Source organism: Schistocerca cancellata, chromosome 8 (assembly GCF_023864275.1).
Source record: "Schistocerca cancellata isolate TAMUIC-IGC-003103 chromosome 8, iqSchCanc2.1, whole genome shotgun sequence".
Lineage (NCBI taxonomy): Eukaryota > Metazoa > Arthropoda > Insecta > Orthoptera > Acrididae > Schistocerca > Schistocerca cancellata.
The window spans coordinates 17,136,097-17,158,963 of record NC_064633.1 but is presented as its reverse complement, the minus strand read 5'-3'; the positions used below and the strand labels follow the sequence as shown (position 1 = coordinate 17,158,963).

Genomic DNA, 22,867 nt, shown 5'->3' with positions numbered 1-22,867 from the left:
GATAAAATGTTCTTCACCTTTCAGTGACGTCAAGTGATTAAAATGCCATGACCTCACAGCGAAGTACACCTTGGCCATTGTTGACAGCCTAGTGGTACGCCTTATGTATTGTAGCTGCCAGAAGACCACGAGAAATTGACAGGTCACACTAGTTGCCTTGCCCAACATACATCGTGAAACCTCGCCTTCGGCCGGTACCAGGCGGGAAGTCAATATGTGAAAGGAAAGGTACCTACTGACGTCATTAACTGAGTCATGTGTTATCGACTGCTTGACTGTATTTAAATGCACAGCTACATAAGTATTAAATCTGTGTGAAGTAGTAACTCGCTCCTTGCCTGATATGGTCGCTCCAGTTCGTAAGACCTGTAGTATCATATACTGTGAAGCACACCACGAGAGGCGTATATCCAGTTGGACCCTAGCTGCCGACTGTGACGTCATTGGTACCCGCGGTATCGCCGTGTAGCTTATGGGCATACGTCGACTCTGGGTTCTTGTGCCCTCTCCAACCTCGCGATTCTCTGAATCCCATGCCGTGCAGAGCTTTAGACCGCGGTCTCTGTGTCGGCGATTTTATTTAATTGACTACAGTAATCAGATTGTCCCTTGAGCAATTAGCGTGAGCCGCCACAAAAGTATCGTCAAATTAGACCCGGTGACATTTTTCTAGAGCATGTTCAGCTAGACAAGTCGTTCGGAGTAGCGGAGACGATGAAACATCTTATGCTCCTTGCTGTGTTGTTCTACAGAGCGCACTGTTTGTCCGACGTAAGACTGGCCGCACTTGAAGGATATATTGTAAACCCTGAGTGGAGTCCGAGAGAGCACCGGAGGCCTAGAGGAAGACCACCAGACAGATGGGACAAAGACATCAAGAAGATCGCTGGTAACACCTGGCAGAGAACTGCCCAAGACCGTCTCACTTGGAGAAGACTGCTGAAAGCGTACCTGAATCCACAACTCGAAGAGGCCACATCATTTAATGATTGAATTGGCTGATGATGATGATGATGATGAGTGTGCTGATACATGCCGCATCTTTAACTGATCTTGCTAGTTTTACTGTTAAGGCCTAGATATTGACTTGATTTTGTGTCTTTTCACTAGACGTTTTACCTTAAGTGACCCGTGACCACAGAAAGTCAAAATTGTGAACTTCTGTTGTTGCTCTTTGGAGGTAGTGTTATGTGATGCCTGCCTTGTGGCCGAGCGGTTCTAAGCGCTTCAGTCCGAAACCGCACTTTTGCTACTGTCGCAGGTTCGAATCCTGCCTCGGGCATGGATGTGTGTGATGTCCTTAGGTTAGGTTTAAATAGTTCTAAGTCTAGGGGACTGATGACCTCAGATGTTAAATCCCATAGTGCTTAGAGCCCTTTCAACCATTTCTTATGTGACTGTTATGTAAGGTCACTTCATAACTGATATTCGTTCTAATGGTTGTTTCTGAAGACATTGCATGGGTGGTTTAGCTAATGTTGTAGGTTATCGGCGTCTGATGTCGTTCGTGCACATTATACCAATATCTTAATCACAGAGCGCTTCTGTGTCGAGCGATCGCCAATGGCATGAAAGTAGAGGTCGGCGTGCGCAGGTTTTATGTAAATACTGTGGGCCCAAAGCACCCTCTCACTTTGTGGCGCGCGAGGATGTCGAGGAAGAGTAAGGGGTCGTTGTTTTCTGCTTCCATAGTGAAGCGCGTGTTATTGTTAATGCTACTGAAATGTTCCAGGAACTCATCAAGTTTTCGCGCCCATGGTGCATTCGTCATTTCGTCCCACGGACAAAGTTACATTTTAAGTTAAATTGGATAGTGCGAAGGCGGTCAGAAGAATACTCCAGTGCTTTCAGTGCGTCTGCTATTCGCATCGATTCGCTTCATACGCACTCTGCTGGTTTCCAAAGAAGCAGATGCTTCCAGAGCTAACATGCTCCGGTGGCTTGTCGCGTCTTTCGACGAAACGTGCGTCACCTACCTCGCACGAGTTTGGAACTTCCGGCGGCAAAACGCAATTTGGCTACTTGGCCGCCTATTTTCGGTTGTGTGGCGCTGAATTCTGTTTTGCTCGGACCTATCTGAGGCCCAATTCCGTACGGTGAGGTGGCGGACTCTGGCTACAGCCTGCTCCATGGTGCTTCATACATGTTAGTGAGCTAGATACATGCTCTTACACAGCCGGCTGGTGTGGCCCAGCGGTTCTAGGCGCTTCAGTCTGGAACCACGCGACCGCTACGGTGCAGGTTCGAATCCTGCCTCGGGCATAGATGTGTGTTGATGTTCTTAGGTTAGTTAGGTTTAAGTAGTTCTAAGTTCTAGGGAACTGATGGCCTCAGATATTGAGTCTCACAGTGCTCAGAGCCAGTTTTGAACATGCTGTTACACCAAGCAACACTTTTCATGCGAGTCTGAGTACATTCATACAGGGTGTTTCAAAAATGACCGGTATATTTGAAACGGCAATAAAAACTAAATGAGCAGCGATAGAAATACACCGTTTGTTGCAATATGCTTGGGACAACAGTACATTTTCAGACAGACAAACTTTCGAAATTACAGTAGTTACAATTTTCAACAACAGATGGCGCTGCGGTCTGGGAAACTCTATAGTACGATATTTTCCACATATCCACCATGCGTAGCAATAATATGGCGTAGTCTCTGAATAAAATTACCCGAAACCTTTGACAACGTGTCTGGCGGAATGGCTTCACATGCAGATGAGATGTACTGCTTCAGCTGTTCAATTGTTTCTGGATTCTGGCGGTACATCTGGTCTTTCAAGTGTCCCCACAGAAAGAAGTCACAGGAGTTCATGTCTGGCAAATAGGGAGGCCAATCCACGCCGCCTCCTGTATGTTTCGGATAGCCCAAAGCAATCACACGATCATCGAAATATTCATTCAGGAAATTAAAGACGTCGGCCGTGCGATGTGGCCGGGCACCATCTTGCATAAACCACGAGGTGTTCGCAGTGTCGTCTAAGGCAGTTTGTACCGCCACAAATTCACGAAGAATGTCCAGATAGCGTGATGCAGTAATCGTTTCGGATCTGAAAAATGAGCCAATGATTCCTTTGGAAGAAATGGCGGCCCAGACCAGTACTTTTTGAGGATGCAGGGACGATGGGACTGCAACATGGGGCTTTTCGGTTCCCCATATGCGCCGTTCTATTTATTGACGAAGCCGTCCAGGTAAAAATAAGTTTCGTCAGTAAACCAAATGCTGCCCACATGCATATCGCCGTCATCAATCCTGTGCACTATATCGTTAGCGAATGTCTCTCGTGCAGCAATGGTAGCGGCGCTGAGGGGTTGCCGCGTTTGAATTTTGTATGGATAAAGGTGTAAACTCTGGCGCATGAGACGATACGTGGACGTTGGCGTCATTTGGACCGCAGCTGCAACACGGCGAACGGAAACCCGAGGCCGCTGTCGGATCACCTGCTGCACTAGCTGCGCGTTGCCCTCTGTGGTTGCCGTACGCGGTCGCCCTACCTTTCCAGCACGTTCATCCGTCACGTTCCCAGTCCGTTGAAATTTTTCAAACAGATCCTTTATTGTCTCGCTTTTCGGTCCTTTGGTTACATTAAACCTCCGTTGAAAACTTCGTCTTGTTGCAACAACACTGTGTTCTAGGCGGTGGAATTCCAACACCAGAAAAATCCTCAGTTCTAAGGAATAAACCATGTTGTCTACAGCACACTTGCACATTGTGAACAGCACACGCTTACAGCAGAAAGACGACGTACAGAGTGGCGCACCCACAGACTGCGTTGTCTTCTATATCTTTCACATCACTTGCAGCGCCATCTGTTGTTGAAAATTGTAACTACTGTAATTTCGAAAGTTTGTCTGCCTGAAAATGTACTGTTGTCCCAAGCATATTGCAACAAACGGTGTATTTCTATCGCTGCTCGTTTAGTTTTTATTGCCGTTTCAAATATACCGGTCATTTTTGAAACACCCTTTACAAAGCGCATTTGTTTATTGAGGCGTGGTTCGACAGTGTTGTTGTTCAAATTCGGACGAATCTTGCCTTCCTTTTTGACCAGTTCAGGATCGTGTTTGCACGTAGATAGCGAGACACAATCGTACTCTTTTATCTGTGAGCTTTCACGCAATTTAGGCTCTCTCACATTCAATGACACGTGAGCAAACTGTTTTAGTGAAGCTATTTATCTGTATACTGTAGAAACCTAAAATATTATGCCCATTTTTGTTATCCCTTGCATCGCTTGTAGTCGCCCATGTAAAGCTGCTTATTACGTACCTCAAATAGTGAACATCAGACTGAATTTGCTGCAGTATCCGGTTTCGTCTCCTTATTTTGTTGGAACTCCCTTTCTTCGTCGTTGGAATCACGTATCTTTGCATGTTCACGACCAGAACCGATCATATCTTGACTCCTTGTCCCTTTTAACGGCTCTGTTGTTTAAACAAGCAGTGCAATCGCTTCGTATCGCCATATATTAGTCTCATATTTTACGTTATATTTCAGCTTTCCGGTAGATATTTGTGTCGCAGTCTGCTGATGAATGCAGTTCCACAGGCACTCTACCTTCAGATCAGTTCTTTTAATAAGTTCGTCGAAAATCACTCTAATTCAGAGGTTAATATTTTAGGAGACCTAATCTCGGATTCAGAAACGATACACCGAAGGTGGTAGATGGGTTTTGCTATTTGTCAGCAAAATAATTGATCACGGCCGAAGAAGCCAGGATATAAAATGTAGACCGTAAATGACAAGAAAAGCGTTTCTGTAGAACAGAAATTTCTTAAAATCTAATACAGATTTAAGATTTAGTGTGGTGTCACCGCCAGACACCACACTTGCTAGGTGGTAGCCTTTAAATCGGCCGCGGTCCGTTAGTATACGTCGGACCTGCGTGTCGCCACTATCAGTGATTGCAGACCGAGCGCCGCCACACGGCAGGTCTAGAGACACTTCCTAGCACTCGCCCCAGTTGTACAGCCGACTTTGCTAGCGATGGTTCACTGACAAAATACACTCTTATTTGCCGAGACGATAGTTAACATAGCCTTCAGCTACGGCATTTGCTACGACCTAGCAAGACGCCATTACCAGTTACTATTGATGCTGTAAAACATGTACCGTCAAGAGCGATGTTCCCCATTTATGGATTAAAGTTAAGTATTCCACAGCTACGTCCTTATTTGCTAGTCTCATTAGCTTGACCTGTTCCAGACCTCACGCCAGCCTGCGTGAGCTAAAACGCGTGCCTTTCGGCTTCCTCTCATAGTGGGTTGGCGCTCTTGCCAATCCACAACATTTAGGAAGCCTGGCGTGTACCTATGTATGGTAGTGGACATGGATAATAAACAGTTTAGACAAAAAGACAATAGAGAATTTTGAAATGTCGTGCTACTGAAGAATGCTGAAAATTACATGGGTAGATAATGTAACAAACGAGGGGTTACTGAATTTAACTGGGGAGACAAGAAATTTGTGGCGTAACTTGACTAAGAGAACGGATCAGTTGATAGGACACTTTCTGAGACATCGAGGGGTCACCAATTTATTATTGGAGCGATGGGACGTGGGGAGGGAGGGAGGGTGAGATCGTAGAAGGAGGCCAAGGATGAATAGAGCAAGCAGATCAGAAGGATGTAGGTTGCAGTGGTTATCGAGAGATGAAGAGAATTTTACAGGATAGAGTAGCATAGAGAGCTGTAGTCTTCAGTCTTCGCACTGAAGACCAATAGTAACAACTGAAGTGTTGGCAGAAGTGCCAACACCTTGTAGTTAGAGGAGGCCGAAAGGCACGAGTTAAGCTCACGCAGACTGGCGTGAGGTCTGGAACATTACAAGGTTATTAATATAGCAAATAAAGTACGTCGTTGAAATAATACTTAACTTTATTCCATAATTGGAGAACATAGGTAATGATTATACATAAGTGCAATCTCCATCAATTGGTAATGGCGCCTTGCTAGGTCGTAGCAACAGACGTAGCTGAAGGCTATGCTAACTATCGTCTCGGCAAATGAGAGCGTATTTGTCAGTGAACCATTGCTCGCTAAGTCGGCTATACAACTGGAGCGAGTGCTAGTACGTCTCTCTAGACCTGCCGTGTGGCGGCGCTCGGTCTGCCATCACTGACAGTGGCGACACGCGGGTCCGTCGTATACTAGCGGACCGCGGCCAATTTAAAAGCTACCACCTAGCAAGTGTGGTGTCTGGCGGTGACACCACAACAACAACAACTGTCTCAGATTGCATTGCTAATTCAGATCCCACAAATGGCATTCACATAGGATTGCACAAGTGTTTGCTTAAAGGGCGAACCTCTTTTCACTAGGAATCAATTAGTTTTGCATATATCGCTCCCAATATTGACGCATCTGTTTCCTTCTCAAAAACATGAACAAGTGTAACGTTGCGCTTGAAAAAGTTTAGTCGTTCTTGGTGTGTATCTTTGACTCTGATTGCATTACCACATGAGCCTTCCATGAAAATTAGCTGAAAAATCAGTTACTAATGATTCAGGATTCTAGTTAAAGGCATCTGTTAGCTTCACGCTTTGCCCAAAGAGAATGGTAAGTGCAAGCCTGCCATCGTTCGCCACTGTCTCTCGCACAGATACAGGAATCTGTGGTGAATGTTGATTTTTTTTGTAAAATCTTTACCAGCCAACATAGGAAATAGGGAAATAGATAACTAGTTTCGACCGTATGCAGTCATCTTCGGATCTGAAATGTATTGGACTGAAGTCTTACAAGACAGGAATTGCATTCATCATTAATGGTATTTAGAGAATGTTTTAGCAAAATTATTGAACAGTACGTACCACAATACAAAAAGCTGTGACTAAGATTAGAGGACAGTTTTTCAATTGGCTGTTAACAACGCAAGAGAATGTCAACTGTAAAGTGTATCGACTACATTTGCTGTCGAAAAATGACGTAAAACTGACGCAGAAGCATCATAATGTGGGCCTATATATGTCACAAATGACAAAATAATAGCCTAAAGTTACAAGAAAACATTGCATTTAAGGTGTACTTTCGAACTCGTGATTGTGACAAGAGTATATACTAAGTAAAGACAAGCGGTGTAGTCGTGCCTGAAAGCGCCATACAATATAGTCATATTGTCAAGTGCCAGCGACAGTTAACTGGTTGTAACAGACTGATCGGCGTTAAATGCTCAGGCTAAAAAAGCGCCAGAAGTAGGCAGCACATAGACATCGCCTTTTTGTATTGTGGCACGCACTGTTCAATAATTTCGTTAAAATCTTTCGTAAATACCACTAATATTGATGCAAGTCCCGTCTTGCAACCCGTTATTTCAATATCTCTCAGCTCTGAAGATGATCGGAAACGGTCGAAACTACACATTGGAAGCGTGTATTCGTCTTCGCCATACTGGCGTATCACCAGGCGTGATGGTATGGGGTGCCATTGGTTACACGTCTCGGTCACCTCTTGTACGCAATGACGGCACTTTGAACAGTGGACGTTACATTTCCGATGTGTTACGACCCGTGGCTCTACCCTTCATTCGATCCCTGCGAAACCCTACATTTCAGCAGGATAATGCACGACGGCATGTTGCAGGTCCTGTACTGGCCTTTCTGGATAGAGAAAATGTTCGACTGCTGCCCTGGCCAGCACATTCTCCAGATCTCTCACCAACTGGAAACGTCTGGTCAATGGTGGCCGAGCAACTGGCCAGCCACAATAAGCCAGTCACTACTCTTGATGAACTGTGGTATCGTGTTGAAGCTGCATGGGCAGCTGTACCTGTACTCGCCTCCCAAGCTCTTAAAATGGTGCAAATGGCTTTGAGCAGTATGGGACTTAACTTCCGAGGTCATCAGTCCCTTAGAACTTAGAACTACTTAAACCTAACTAACCTGAGGACATCACACACATCCATTCCAGAGGCAGGATTCAAACCTGCGACCGTAGCGGTCACGCGGTTCCAGACTGTAGCGCCTAGAACCGCTCGGCCACTCCGTCCGGCATCCAAGACCTGTTTGACTCAATGCCCATACGTATCAAGGCCGTTATTACGGCCAGAGGTGATTGTTCTGGGTACTGATTTCTCAGGATCTATGCACCCAAATTGCGTGAAAATGTAATCACATGTCAGTTCTAGTATAATATAACTGTCCAGTGAATATCCGTTTATCATCTGCATTTCTTCTTGGTGTAGCAATTTTAATGGCCCATAGTGTAAGTGAAGACATGCAGTGTTGTTGTGCCTGGAAGCGCGATACAATGTAGTCATATTGTCAGGTGCTAGTGACAGTCAGAATTTCCATTAGCTGGTTGTAAACAGACTGACCGGCATTAAGGCGTCAGGCTCACAGGTGAAGAAAGCGCCAGAAGTAGGCAGCACTTAAACATCGCGTTTTGTATTGTGGTTGTTCAATAATTCCGTTAAAATCTTTCGTCAATAACACTAATATTGATGCAAGTCCTGTCTTGCAACCCGTCATTTCAATATCTCTCAGCTCTCAAGATGATCGGAAACGGTCGAAACTAGTTATCCCTTTTACTACACTCCTGGAAATGGAAAAAAGAACACATTGACACCGGTGTGTCAGACCCACCATACTTGCTCCGGACACTGCGAGAGGGCTGTACAAGCAATGATCACACGCACGGCACAGCGGACACACCAGGAACCGCGGTGTTGGCCGTCGAATGGCGCTAGCTGCGCAGCATTTGTGCACCGCTGCCGTCAGTATCAGCCAGTTTGCCGTGGCATACGGAGCTCCATCGCAGTCTTTAACACTGTTAGCATGCCGCGACAGCGTGGACGTGAACCGTATGTGCAGTTGACGGACTTTGAGCGAGGGCGTATAGTGGGCATGCGGGAGGCCGGGTGGACGTACCGCCGAATTGCTCAACACGTGGGGCGTGAGGTCTGCACAGTACATCGATGTTGTCGCCAGTGGTCGGCGGAAGGTGCACGTGCCCGTCGACCTGGGACCGGACCGCAGCGACGCACGGATGCACGCCAAGACCGTAGGACCCTACGCAGTGCCGTAGGGGACCGCACCGCCACTTCCCAGCAAATTAGGGACACTGTTGCTCCTGGGGTATCGGCGAGGACCATTCGCAACCGTCTCCATGAAGCTGGGCTACGGTCCCGCACACCGTTAGGCCGTCTTCCGCTCTCGCCCCAACATCGTGCAGCCCACCTCCAGTGGTGTCGCGACAGGCGTGAATGGAGGGACGAATGGAGACGTGTCGTCTTCAGCGATGAGAGTCGCTTCTGCCTTGGTGCCAATGATGGTCGTATGCGTGTTTGGCGCCGTGCAGGTGAGCGCCACAATCAGGACTGCATACGACCGAGGCACACAGGGCCAACACCCGGCATCATGGTGTGGGGAGCGATCTCCTACACTAGCCGTACACCACTGGTGATCGTCGAGGGGACACTGAATAGTGCACGGTACATCCAAACCGTCATCGAACCCATCGTTCTACCATTCCTAGACCGGCAAGGGAACTTGCTGTTCCAACAGGACAATGCACGTCCGCATGTATCCCGTGCCACACAACGTGCTCTAGAAGGTGTAAGTCAACTACCCTGGCCAGCAAGATCTCCGGATCTGTCCCCCATTGAGCATGTTTGGGACTGGATGAAGCGTCGTCTCACGCGGTCTGCACGTCCAGCAAGAACGCTGGTCCAACTGAGGCGCCAGGTGGAAATGGCATGGCAAGCCGTTCCACAGGACTACATCCAGCATCTCTACGATCGTCTCCATGGGAGAATAGCAGCCTGCATTGCTGCGAAAGGTGGATATACACTGTACTAGTGCCGACATTGTGCATGCTCTGTTGCCTGTTTCTATGTGCCTGTGGTTCTGTCAGTGTGATCATGTGATGTATCTGACCCCAGGAATGTGTCAATAAAGTTTCCCCTTCCTGGGACAATGAATTCACGGTGTTCTTATTTCAATTTCCAGGAGTGTATATGGGAGCTTAGGCAGCAAATATTTTACTAAAAAAAAGTCAGCATTAATTGAAATAACGGATCTCTGTCTCTGCACTGACAGTGTTAGGAACTACAGTGGAATCTTCCTTCGAGGAGTACGCTCTCGTTTCATGCGAAACGCTTCGCACGGCCCTTGCGGTCGGCCCGGAATGCGAGTAATAGCGGGAACTGTCTGGACCCAGCCGGCGCCCTCGTGAAAGACGCGGGCGCTAAAACGCCGCGACAAACAAGCGGCAGACGCACGTAGCGAGCGCAGAGTGGAGCACGCAGCAGGAACCGGCGAGCGGGCGGCGGCGACCCGGCTGTGCGTCGGCAGGAGTGCGAGGGAGGCGGTGGGCGGAATGGGGGGCGCCAGCGGCGGCGCGCCGGCGGCCTCCGTCGTGCTGCTGGTGCTGCTGGTGGTGGCTGCGGGGGTGGCTGCGGGGGCGGAGCCGCGAGCCGCGCGCGTCAAGCGCAAACTCGTCTTCCTCGAGGGCACCACCTTCTGGGTGAGTTGTCCGGCCAGCTCTCTCTCCTCACCAGCTGGAACGACAGCCACAAGAGGCGATGGCGTAATGTTCTGTCTGTAACCTCGAAAAAAATAAACCGCCGAACATGAATCTTCTTGACGGTGTCAGTCCTGCTCCACAGATTTACACATCAATGTGACGATTTTTTCCCAACAGCGGGTGACTAGGTGGAGGCCGTGCTGTTAGAAGCTACGTTTTTCAGGAAACGTTCCACCTCGAGAGATTCTGGAAATGTCTCCTACGCAAGGGTCTTCTGATAAGAGTAAAGAGGAGATGAGTCAAACTTTGATTGGCATCTGGGGCGATAAAGTGGAGCACGAACAACCCCTTGAACAGCTTCCCCCGACACATCGTCTTTACAACCTCTTGTAACCTCGTGAGGACAAAAATGGTTCCAATGGCTCTGAGCACTATGGGACTTAACTTCTGAGATCATCAGTCCCCGAGAACTTAGGACTACTTAAACCTAACTAACCTAAGGACATCACACACATCCATGTCCGAGGCAGGATTCGAAACTACGACTGTAGCAGTCGCGCGGTTCCAGACTGTAGCGCCTAGAACGCTCGGCCTCGTGAGGACATTTTGGCAGTTTGTTCCTGCAGCGGTTGCTCTTTACGACCTTATCTTGTTGGTAGCACACCATTGCAGTTCGACAAAACCATTCAACATCACTTTGGCGGATGATCTCTCGCTTGTTGCATTTCTCGGCGGTGGTGATTAAACGTACACAGATAAGCCAAAACATTGTGATCCCTGCCCACCGCGGCGCTGCATGCTGTCAGGTTGCACTGCGGACACGGAATGCGGTAACACGGACCGAGGATCGCCCCAGTGGAGATATGGGCGGCAAATGGGGTAATCCATTGACATAAGCGACTTTGATAAAGGGAATATCATTATTTCGCAGAGCCTGGGAACGAGTACACCCAAAACGGCGAAGCTGGTCGAATGTCCACGTGCTACTGTCGTGAGCATCTACGGAAAGAGGTAGGACAGTGGAACTACGATTAGGCGCTAAATGGTTGGACGTCCAAAACCCTTCACAGAACGCGGGGTCGGACGCTTATTTGCTCTGCAAAGTAGATTAGATTGTGATCTGTGCCATCTCTGCCGAAACAGCACAATACTGGTATACCTACAAGTGTGTCAAAGCATACCGTTCATCGTTCATTGCTGAACATGGAGCTCTGCAGAAGATCATGCCTACGTGTTGTAATGGTACTTGAATTACGTAACCATTACGGCACCTCACCTCAACCTCTCGATACCAGCAACATTCTACTTTGTTTCTTTAAAGTAATTAACATATTTCTGAGACAACATTCAGATTTGATTTCATTAATGTAGAGGTCCTTTAATACAGCGATATGTTTATGTTGTTGTTGTTGTGGTCTTCAGTCCTGAGACTGGTTTGATGCAGCTCTCCATGCTACCCTATCCTGTGCAAGCTTCTTCATCTCCCAGTACCTACTGCAACTACATCCTTCTGAATCTGCTTAGTGTATTCATCTCTTCGTCTCCCTCTACGATTTTTACTCTCCACGCTGTCCTCCAACACTAAATTGGTGATCCCTCTACGTCTCAGAACATGTCCTACCAACCGACCCCTTCTTTTTGTCAAGTTGTGCCACATACACCTCTTCTCCCCAATTCCATCCAATACTTCATCATTAGTAATGTGACCTACCCATCTAACCTTCAGCATTCTTCTGTAGCACCACATTTCGAAAGCTTCTATTATCTTCTTGTCCAAACTATATATCGTTCATGTTTCACTTCCATACATGGCTACACTCCATACAAATACTTTCAGAAACGACTTCCTGACACTTAAATCTATGCTCGATGTTAACAAATTTCTCTTCTTCACAAACGCTTTCCTTGCCATTGCCAGTCTACATTTTATATCTTCTCTACTTCGACCATCATCAGTTATTTTGCTCCCCAAATAGCAAAACTCTTTTAGTACTTTAAGTGTATCATTTCCTAATATAATTCCCTCAGCATCACCTGACTTATTTCGACCACATTCCATTATCCTCGTTTTGCTTTTGTTGATGTTCATCTTATATCCTCCTTTCAAGACACTGTCCATTCCGTTCAACTGCTCTTCCAAGTCCTTTGCTGCCTCAGATAGAATTACAATGTCATGGCGAGCCTTTTCTTTTGTTTCCTTTACTGCTTGCTCAATACACAGATTGAATAACATCGGGGAGAGGCTACAATCCTGTCTGACTCCCTTCCCAACCACTGCTTTCCCTTCATGTCCCTCGACTCTTATAACTGCCATCTGGTTTCTGTACAAATTGTAAATAGCCTTTCGCTCCCTGTATTTTACCCCTGCCACCTTTAGAATTTGAAAGAGAGTATTGCAGTCAACATTGACAAAAGCTTTCTCTAAGTCTACAAATGCTACAAACGTAGGTTTGCCTTTCCTTAATCTTTCTTCTAAGATAAGTCGTAAGGTCAGTATTGCTCACGTCTTCCAACATTTCTACGGAATCCAAACTGATCTTCCCCGAGGTCGGCTTCTACCAGTTTTTGCATTCGTCTGTAAATAATTCGCGTTAGTGTTTTGCAGCTGTGACTTATTAAACTGATAGTTCGGTAATTTTCACATCTGTCAACACCTGCTTTCTTTGGGATTGGAATTATTGTATTCTTCTTGAAGTCTGGGGGTATTTCGCTTGTCTCATACATCTTGCTCAACAGATGGTATAGTTTTGTCAGGACTGGCTTTCCCAAGGCCGTCAGTAATTCTAATGGAATGTTGTCTACTCCCGGGGCCTTGTTTCGACTTAGGTCTTTCAGTGCTTTGTCAAACTCTTCACGCAGTATCGTATCTCCCATTTCATCTTCATCTACATCCTCTTCCATTTCCATAATATTGTCCTCAAGTACATCGCCCTTGTATAGACCCTCTATATACTCCTTCCACCTTTCTGCTTTCCCTTCTTTGCTTAGAACTGGGTTTCCATCTGAGCTCTTGATATTCATACAAGTGGTTCTCTTTTCTCCAAAGGTCTCTTTAATTTTCCCATGAATGGTTTATGAAACACATCTATAAAACTTTTGAATATCGCAGAATAAGACCTAGGCCTCTTTGCATCCGAGCTTGGAATCATCACCACCTTGATTTTCGACGATTGAGCCATGAGTTCACAACGAGACCAGCGTGGGAAACAGGAAAAGATGGGTGCCTAGTTTATCCATTATTTCGTGAAATGACTTTATTAACTGTGCTCTAATGACACCTGCCACATAATGTAACATTGTTGTTGCCTGAAAATGCGATATTTAACAGCGTGAGCAACACAAAAAAACTCATAATTAATTTTTGACCTTTGATGTGGTAGGGTTGTTAGAGTGTTCACATGTTGACTCAGCGACGCGGTCATTTATGATTCCATTTGGCACGGAAACGCAAACGTCTCCGCTCTTGGCGTGAATCACATTTCTCCTACACTAGGGTGATGGTCTTCTCCACATGGTCATCGAGGTGAATGGCGGCTCGAAACGTACAGAGGGCCGCGGATGTGGACTGGTGGGACCATTATTGTACTAAGGCAGATATTCTCCTGCGCTTGCCTCGGACCTGTGGTAGTAATCGACAGCACGCTGAGAGTTGCGAACCACCTGCATCCCTTCACGCTTGATGTCTTCCCCGACGGCAATGTCATCTTTCAGCAGTTTAACTGTCCGTGTCTCGGAGCCAGAACCGTGCTACAGTGGTTTGAGGAGCATTGTAGTGAACTCACGTTGATGTCTCAGCGACAAAATTCGCCTGAGGTGAATCCTATGGAACCCACATGGGTCGTTATCGGGCGCCATCAATGCGTTCGCAAATTATATGACCTGTACGTATGCGTCTAATGCCACATACCTCCACAAAGCTACCAACAAACTGTCGGATCCCTGATACGCGGAATCAGTGATGTATTTGGTTTCAAAACGTACAAACAAGCTACTAAAGCCGACCGGAGTGGCAGAGCGGTTCTAGGCGCTACAGTCTGGAACCGCGCGACCGCTACGGTCGCAGGTTCGAATCCTGCCTCGGGCATGGATGTGTGTGATGTCCTTAGGTTAGTTAGGTTTAAGTAGTTCTAAGTTCTAGGGGAGTGATGACTACAGCAGTTAAGTCCCGTAGTGTTCAGAGCCATTTAAACCAAGCTACTAAGCAGATAGTCGTAATGTATTGGCTTCATCAGTGTAGTTCCGTTATTTGCTTCGATCCTTTGCCTCGAGAGGCTTCGTGGTGCACGCTCATCCTTGGCGATTAGGAGACTGAGGAAGTCATATGGATTGTCCTGACATGGCTGCAACATTTCCGCAGCTGCCTCTTTTCGGGGGGATTTTGCTGATAACCTCTGCACTAAGTGCCCTTAAACTCCGCTCGCTGCATTGTTGAATGCTTGTGAACAGTTGCAGAACGCAAGATTGTGGCGACTTTTTCAACTGAAAAAGTTGTGCAAGATGCTAAAATATGATCCGTGGTTAATTTCCCCTTACTCCACTTTCGTCTCTTGAAGCACTAGGATTTTCACTTAGCTTCACTGTTCATCAAACAGAGGTAGTGTGCGATTTCATTCTTCGTCAATCGGACTTACTTGACAACTGCGTCATCAGGTGGTGCACTATTGCTACACGCTCCCTCCGAGGAGAACACGGCAAGAACCATAGAGCGATTTGCCAGAAACTTTGCTCTGTGGAAGAGGGGTCAAATGAAGCGAACATGTTTTATTTTTTTTATTTTATTTTCTGATACCTAAGGGACCAAACTTCTGAGGTCATCGGTCGAAGCGAACGTGTGTCTCGGCTTGCATGTAGAAACGTTTCTGAGAAAACGACGGTCAGAATTTCCCGATTAACTACTTTTAGCAAGTAAAGAAACCAGCCAAAGCAGTGGCACTGTGATCAGCGTCGTGGTTTCACGCTCCTGCGCGCTGTGTTTGAAACCAATTTATTATTTTAATTTTTGTTTTTAGTTTCTGTGCCCGTGTCCGTAGTGCATTGCTAAACGAATGTTTTTCTTTTCATATTCAAATAACGTTGTCCTTATTTGTATTTATGAATGGTGAATGATTTAAGAGAAAAATGAAAAAAGAAAAAAACAATAAATGAATGGAAAACTTGACTGAAATTCATTTCGGTGAAATTTCTGTAGTGGATCTTGATTTTTAATCAGTTGTGAGCTCCAGTTTTCGAAAAATGATCCGTTACGCGTCGTTCGCCGCGAAGTTACTACCAGCCCATGAAACCTTGAGAAATGTTAACGACGCTTTTTCTCCAGTGAGCTTCTTACGGAGAAATGTCGCTTTGACAAACCTACCTTTGCAAGATGCTCGTGGTGTTCGGAATTTCTATCTTTCGAACGTTTCTACGATCGGTATCATCGAAGTAAATGCACCAGATCTTCCTGAAGATCACACAGCAGAATAAAACGTAAGAATCGAAATAAGAACGAAATATAAGAATATGAGGATTTAAAAAGATTGTAACCCCTAAATATACCACACGCACATATGTTATATAATAATCGGGTGAAACCCAGTTGTAATTTTAAGATTAATATAACGCCCTTGTATGCCTTACCTTGATAAGAAACATTCGTATAGTAACCTTTTACGGACATAAAATAAAATAAAAACATGAAGCGGGTTTCAAACACGAGACACAAAAGTGGTAGGGCGCGAGGCCGAGCTCATAGCATGCTAAAAGGCATCTGAATTACGTCGAAAACATTGACGGTTCTTTTCTCAAAAACGGTCGAGTATCTACAGATAAGTTGAGACGCGTTTTCGCTGATTTTGACTCCTCTTCCAGTGAGTGAAGTTTCTAGGAAATCGGGTTATGGAACTTGTCGTGTTCCCCTCGTACTGGTCTTTGCCAATAGCCTGCGCCATTTTGTTTTGGCTTCACTGGTGGCGTCCCATGTTATAGTGGCGTGGGGATATCAGAGTGCGCCGAGGCTGTAGACATGCACTTACAAACAAGCAAGTAATTAAGTACTTTTTTACGAATTGATAATTAAAACAATATGGCTACTCCTAGTACGTATTTGCTACTCTCAACCTCATAATATTAATGCTACGTACAAAAAGACCACCCACCTTAACCATTTGCCATACTGCACCAAGCCAGATTCTTCTTCTGGTAGGAAAACTTTCTTCATCATCTCTGCCTAATACTTCAGTTCCCAATTAATCTTACATTTAGCTTTTGAAATTTACCTCTGACACCACACCTCAAGAGATCCCCATTTCTAATTTTCCCATGCTAAAGCAAATTATACTTCTGTGCTATGCTGCAGACTTAAAACTGCAGATTATTTATTTTATTAGAATTTGGCTGTCTCCACACAGCCATTCATCCCGCTAACACAGTAATTTTTCTATCAAATATTGTGCTATAAATTATATAATTCACAAATCCTCAGTTCGATAAGGATGTAGAATGAAATTAGTCGTCCATCGACTGTACAAAGGAATCATTAAAGCATTCGCCACTAATGATTTACCAAAGCCACAGAAAATTTTAATTCGCAAGTCTGAACGGGAATTTAACTCAGATACTATTAAATGAGAGTCAGCTGTCTCGATCACTGGGGCCTCTCTGTTCCAGTTTTCTGAGCATCGTCATAACTCAATATCTCACACCAGTAGTGGTTTCTGGCCATCAAATTTTTTATCGTATCTTGAATTCTTCTTACAAGGGAACATCCCCATCGCACTCCCCTCAGATTTAGTTATAAGTTGGCACAATGGATAGGCCTTGAAAAACTAAACACAGATCAATCGAGAAAACAGGAAGAAGTTGTGTGGAACTATGAAAAAATAAGCAAAATATACAAACTGGGTCGTCCATGCGTAAGATAAGCAATATTAAGGGTACTGTGAAGAGAGGAGCGACGTGGTCCCGTGGTTGGCGTGAACAGCTGCGGAACGAGAGGTCCTTGGTTCAAATCTGCCCTCCACTGAAAATTTTGCTTTCTTTATTTTCGCAAAGTTATGATCTGTCCGTTCGTTCATTGACGTCTCTGTTCACTGTAATAAGTCTAGTGTGTGTTTTGCGACCGCACAGCAAAACCATGTGATTAGTTGACGAAAGGACGTGCCTCTCCAATGGGAACCGAAAACATTTGATAGCAAGGTCATAGGTCAACCGATTCCTCCACAGGAAAACACGTCTGATATTTTGTATACGACACTGGTGACAGCATGTGCGTCACATGACAGGAATATGTTGTCGACCCACCTAACTAGTACACTTGGCGAATGGGTGAAAAGATTCTTCTACCTTGCCCGATTTAGGTTTTCTTGTGGATGTAATAATCACTCCAAAAAAAGTGATGAAAACATAAGAGTTTTTCACATAAACTGAAAATAAAAAGTTAAAATTTTCGGTCGAGGGTAGATTTGAACCAAGGACCTCTCGTTCTGCAGCTGTTCAACACTAACCATGGGACCACAGAGCTCCTCGACTCACATTGCCCTTAATATTGCCTATCTTACGCATGGACGACCCAGTTTGTATATTTTGCTTATTTTTTCATAGTTCCACACAACTTCTTCCTGTTTTCTCTATCGATCTGTGTTCAGTTTTTCAAGGCCTATCCACTGTGCCAACTTATAACTAAATCTGAGGGGGGTGCGATGGGGATGTTCCCTTGTTAGTTACTCCCTAGAATGCTTAGACTGTATTTAAACTCTGTCCACAGGCTCCGTAGGTCTCATCGATACCGACCGACCACCGTGTCACCTTCTGCCAAAGGCGTCATAGGATGTGGTATGGAAGGAGCGTGGACGCAGCACACCGCTCTCCAGGCCGTCGTCAGTTTTCGTGACCTGGAGAGCTATTACCTGACCATGGGTCTTCTCAGTTGGCCTCACGAATCTGACTGCAGCCCGTTCGAGTCCTCCCACCAACGAGACTCGAACGCGGTCCTTCACTCGGCAGTAAACCGCGCTGACCACTCAGCTGCAAAATCGGACTTAGATTCTATTTACATCTTTTGAAAACTGTAACGACTTCATACTTTATTTTCCTTTCTGCCTTAGTTCTGTACACCTACATTGGTCCGGCTGCCAGTTCAGTTCTCCACGTAGACTATTACCTCTGGATTTGGTAATTAATATATTGTTTGGGTTTTAATAACTTTTTGCCACAACATATCTGAAATGCTCCTAATTTGCCCCTTTTTCGGTCTTGTGTTATCATACAGAAACACGAGTATACATCAATCGAAATATGACATATTCGACTTCTTTTGAATAAAAATTACTGAAGATGCACAAGCACAGCGGAGATTTAGCTTCCTAAAGTTCGCAACGTTATATGTTCTGAAATGACGTTTTTCACTATTTACCTTCTCATTCAGTCGTAGTTTATGTACCTGGAATGTCATTCGTAGACTGTAAATGATTTTGTAGAGATATCACGTCCGTATGGGAGGAAACCCATCACAACACTGCGTGTGCTTCACATGAGCCAATATGTATCAGACATATATGTGCTACTGCTAGGATGTTATAAAGCGTTAATGGTAAGTGCAGCAGAAAAATCTTCTGTGGCAAGTTTTTGTTTAGAAAATCCAACGAAATGCAAATTGTGAATTACCTATGTATAGAGTTCCGTTTTCACTTATGGAAAACAGCCTGCATTAAATATGGTTGATATCAAGATGGCTGTATTCTAGGTGGTGATCAACGGTTTAGCTCCTATGTCGGTTAATGATAACGTCAAGAAGCAACTCCGATAGCAGACGGTGTCTCTGACCGCACTTGAAGTAGTCGTGTGAACGTGGTACAGAATAAGTCCATTTCAGTCAATATGGCAGTGGGGAGATCTTTTAGACAAGCTGCAGCTCTTCAGAGTCAGAATTTGCCTCTAGTCCAGAAATACTGACACACGCTGCTTTTCGAATTTATATAGGACGGGGAGAAAATTATGTCGATGCCAGATACCATCGTGCAGCTTACGCCAGACTGCGCGAAAAGTGGATGAAAGCGGAAGAGTTATTATGGTACAAAACGGTGCTATTAAGAGCCCGTTGTAACAAACCGGAGAAATATTTGAGTACACGGTGTTTTATCCGGAAAGAGGAGAGTATCTCAGTGACTGTAAGGGTTAAGAGCATTCGGGCATCAGCACAAAAGAGATTTCTGACGTCCGCATGCGTCAGTATGTCGGTCACGATCCGCGGTGGTGCTCACTTTGTTAGCGAAGTTCGTTAGGCCCCTGTGCCCGTGTGTAGTCTCCCTCGCAGCTCCCCCCCCCCGCCCCTCCCCCCATCACTCTCTCACTCTCTCTCTCTCCCTCCCTCTCTCTCTCTCTCTCTCTCCCTCTCTCTCTCCCTCTCTCTCTCTCTCTCTCTCCGTATGTGTGCGTGTGCGGGAGTGTATTCACGAATGTCTGCATTAGTCATTTGCCACAATGAGCTGCTCATACAGGTTGCTTGTTTTTGGAATTTGCGACGATAGGTGCTAATTAGAGTTGAGCCAATACGAAGCACGGAGCAACTAGCTGAGACGACAAGGAGCTAATAGGAACTGGGGCGCGGCTGATGTCACAGATTTTCGTACGTACGTACTGACGTCAGACAGTGTCTCGTAAATAAAACGTACTTACGTAGGACATAGCAATGTTGCTTCACTCTTAACTTGCTGTAAACTGGAAACAGGATTCCGACGGAATGAAAATGCGTTAGTGATACGGAAAGGAGAATATGCAACTAGACGTGCTTTTCCTCAATTCATTAGAGGGTTTTTCACGGAAGAACATACTGTATTTCACTATTTATTTACTTTTGCGACCTGTATTGCGAATTATTAGCTCGTTGTTTAGCATAACTGACAAAGATTTTCTCGGCGTTCATGGTACAAACGTGAACATCAAATAATTTAGCCACCAGAGCAGTTAATTGTTCCTGTTGAATATACAGAATAATACACCATGATCATAAATAAATGACAAATCGGTTTAACAAAGATGGACTCGGTTATCATACCAGTGATCAGTACATTATTACTGTAACAAGAAGCAAAAAAGTTTTCTTTTAATGAAAAGTAGCCCACAAGGAAACCAAAATAAATAAAGATGCTTTAATTAGTGTTCAATTTATTTTACTTGACAACATTGGACGTTTCGTACCCAGCTAGGCATCGTTCTTTAAGTATTTTATACAAATAACACTGCAATGAATACCTAATTCGTCTTTTTTAAACAGACGAATGTCTGAGAGTATTACTCCTGAAATATTAAATTGTTTAATGCAGCTTCAAATAACGGATACTTCCTAATAAATAACTTATTTATCAAAATATGAACCGTCTGATGCTCTCTGATGCTAGCAAGAAAGAAGGATGGAAGGCAGATTAGGGTTTAACGTCCCGTCGATAGCGAAGTCATTAGAGACCTAGCATGAGCTTGCATTGCGAAAGAATGGAAAAAGAAATCGACCGTCGCCTTTTTAAAAGAGTCATCCCGGCATTTGCCTTAAGTGAATTTGGGAAATCACGACAAACGTAATTTGAATGGCCGGTCGAGAACTTCAAACGTTGTCCTGCTGAACACAAGTCCAGTGTGGTAAGCACTGCGACACCTTTTTCGGTCCCTATGCTCGCCATGGAAGAAAAAGTAAAGAGTCGTGTCGCATTGTTTAGCCGGAAACTTCAGAAACATTTCTCTCTTTGCTCATACTGAGACCTCGCCATCGCGATATGCAGGTATCGGTGTAGATATCTTATGTGTATCAGTTTACTGTAGGTGACGAGTGTGCTAGCCGTTGTGGACGAGCCGTTCTAGTCGGGAACCGAGCTGCTGCTGCGGTCGCAGTTTCGAATCCTGCCTCGGGCAAGGATGTGTAAGATGTCCTTAGGTTAGAGAGGTTTAAGTAGTTCTAGGGGACTGATGACCTCAGATGTTAAGTGCCACAGTGCTCAGAGCCATTTGAACCATTTTTTTGTGACGAGTGTAGAGTTTTGTTTGTGTCGTTGAAGACGAAGGGAAACATCGAATATCAGTAGCGACATATAGCCTGCTCCTCTGGAACAATAACAACGTTTCAATCCATGTTCGACGCAAAGATCGCCATCTCTACAATTCAGTTAATAAGGTACCCTTTTGGTTCAACCCACATTTTATTTTTTTATTGTACAGTTTTACAATTTTGTACCACGCCTGTAGACATCGTGTAGCATTCAGTGAGTAAGCCTACTGCGGACCGCAGACAGTCAGGAGTAAGATTTCAGTTCCTACGCTCGCTGAAGGAGCCGATGGACCACATGGCGCTGCCAGTGGACGCTGGTGTGAGGCGATTTGGCCACACATGAGAACGCCCGTTATGTCAGCAGAGAGAGAGAGAAAACAGAGTCATTCTGGCGTGAAGCAAGTTATCTTGTTTAATAAATTCGCTTTATCCAGTACGGATATTAGGAGAATCCTACATGTCATAAATACTTTCTTGCAACAATATTATAACGCCAGAAATCTTTCATCTTAATAAATAAATGAATATTGTTTAAGCTGACGAAAATGTACGAACGGTTATGAAATATAAAGAGTGCAAGTACGAGACACAGGTTGTGCGCCATAATAGTCAATTGCTAATAGGATGTCTTCCAATCTAGTTCTGTCGTAAGACCCTGCTATCAGGAAATTGTTAGATTTCAGTTAATAATTACCAACTGTGTCGGTATTACCAGTTTATGGTGTTTAGTAAATAAATGCAGGGCTATTACAAATGATTGAAGTGATTTCATAAATTCACTGTAGCTCCATTCATTGACATATGGTCACGACACACTACAGATACGTAGAAAACTCATCAAGTTTTGATCGGCTGAAGCCGCACTTCAGGTTTCTGCCGCCAGAGCGCTCGAGAGCGCAGTTAGACAAAATGGCGACAGGAGCCGAGAAAGCGTATGTCGTGCTTGAAATGCACTCACATCAGTCAATCATAACAGTGCAACGACACTTCTGGACGAAGTTCAACAAAGATCCATCAACTGCTAACTCCATTCGGCGATGGTATGCGCAGTTTAAAGCTTCTGGATGCTTCTGGATGCCTCTGTAAGGGGAAATCAACGGGTCGGCCTGCAGTGAGCGAAGAAACGGTTGAACGCGTGCGGGCAAGTTCCACGCGTAGCCCGCGGAAAATTGGCTCATGCCACAACTGGAGACCGACAGTGCCGACTTCATCTTTCAACAGGATGGTGCTCCACCGCACTTCCATCATGATGTTCGGCATTTCTTAAACAGGAGATTGGAAAACCGATGGATCGGTCGTGGTGGAGATGATGATCAGCAATTCATGTCATGGCCTCCACGCTCTCCCGACTTAACCCCATGCGATTTCTTTCTGTGGGGTTATGTGAAAGATTCA

General features: G+C 45.2%; 1 protein-coding gene across 1 annotated transcript in view; it reads left to right on the top strand.

The window, feature by feature from the left end:
• Positions 1-22,867, top strand: part of LOC126094976 (uncharacterized) — a 50,484-nt gene that overhangs the window by 4,533 nt on the left and 23,084 nt on the right. Inside the window, exon 2 of the mRNA XM_049909630.1 lies at positions 10,329-10,461. Within this exon, the coding sequence (XP_049765587.1) occupies positions 10,329-10,461 (133 nt within the window). The remainder of the gene's footprint in view (positions 1-10,328; positions 10,462-22,867) is intronic.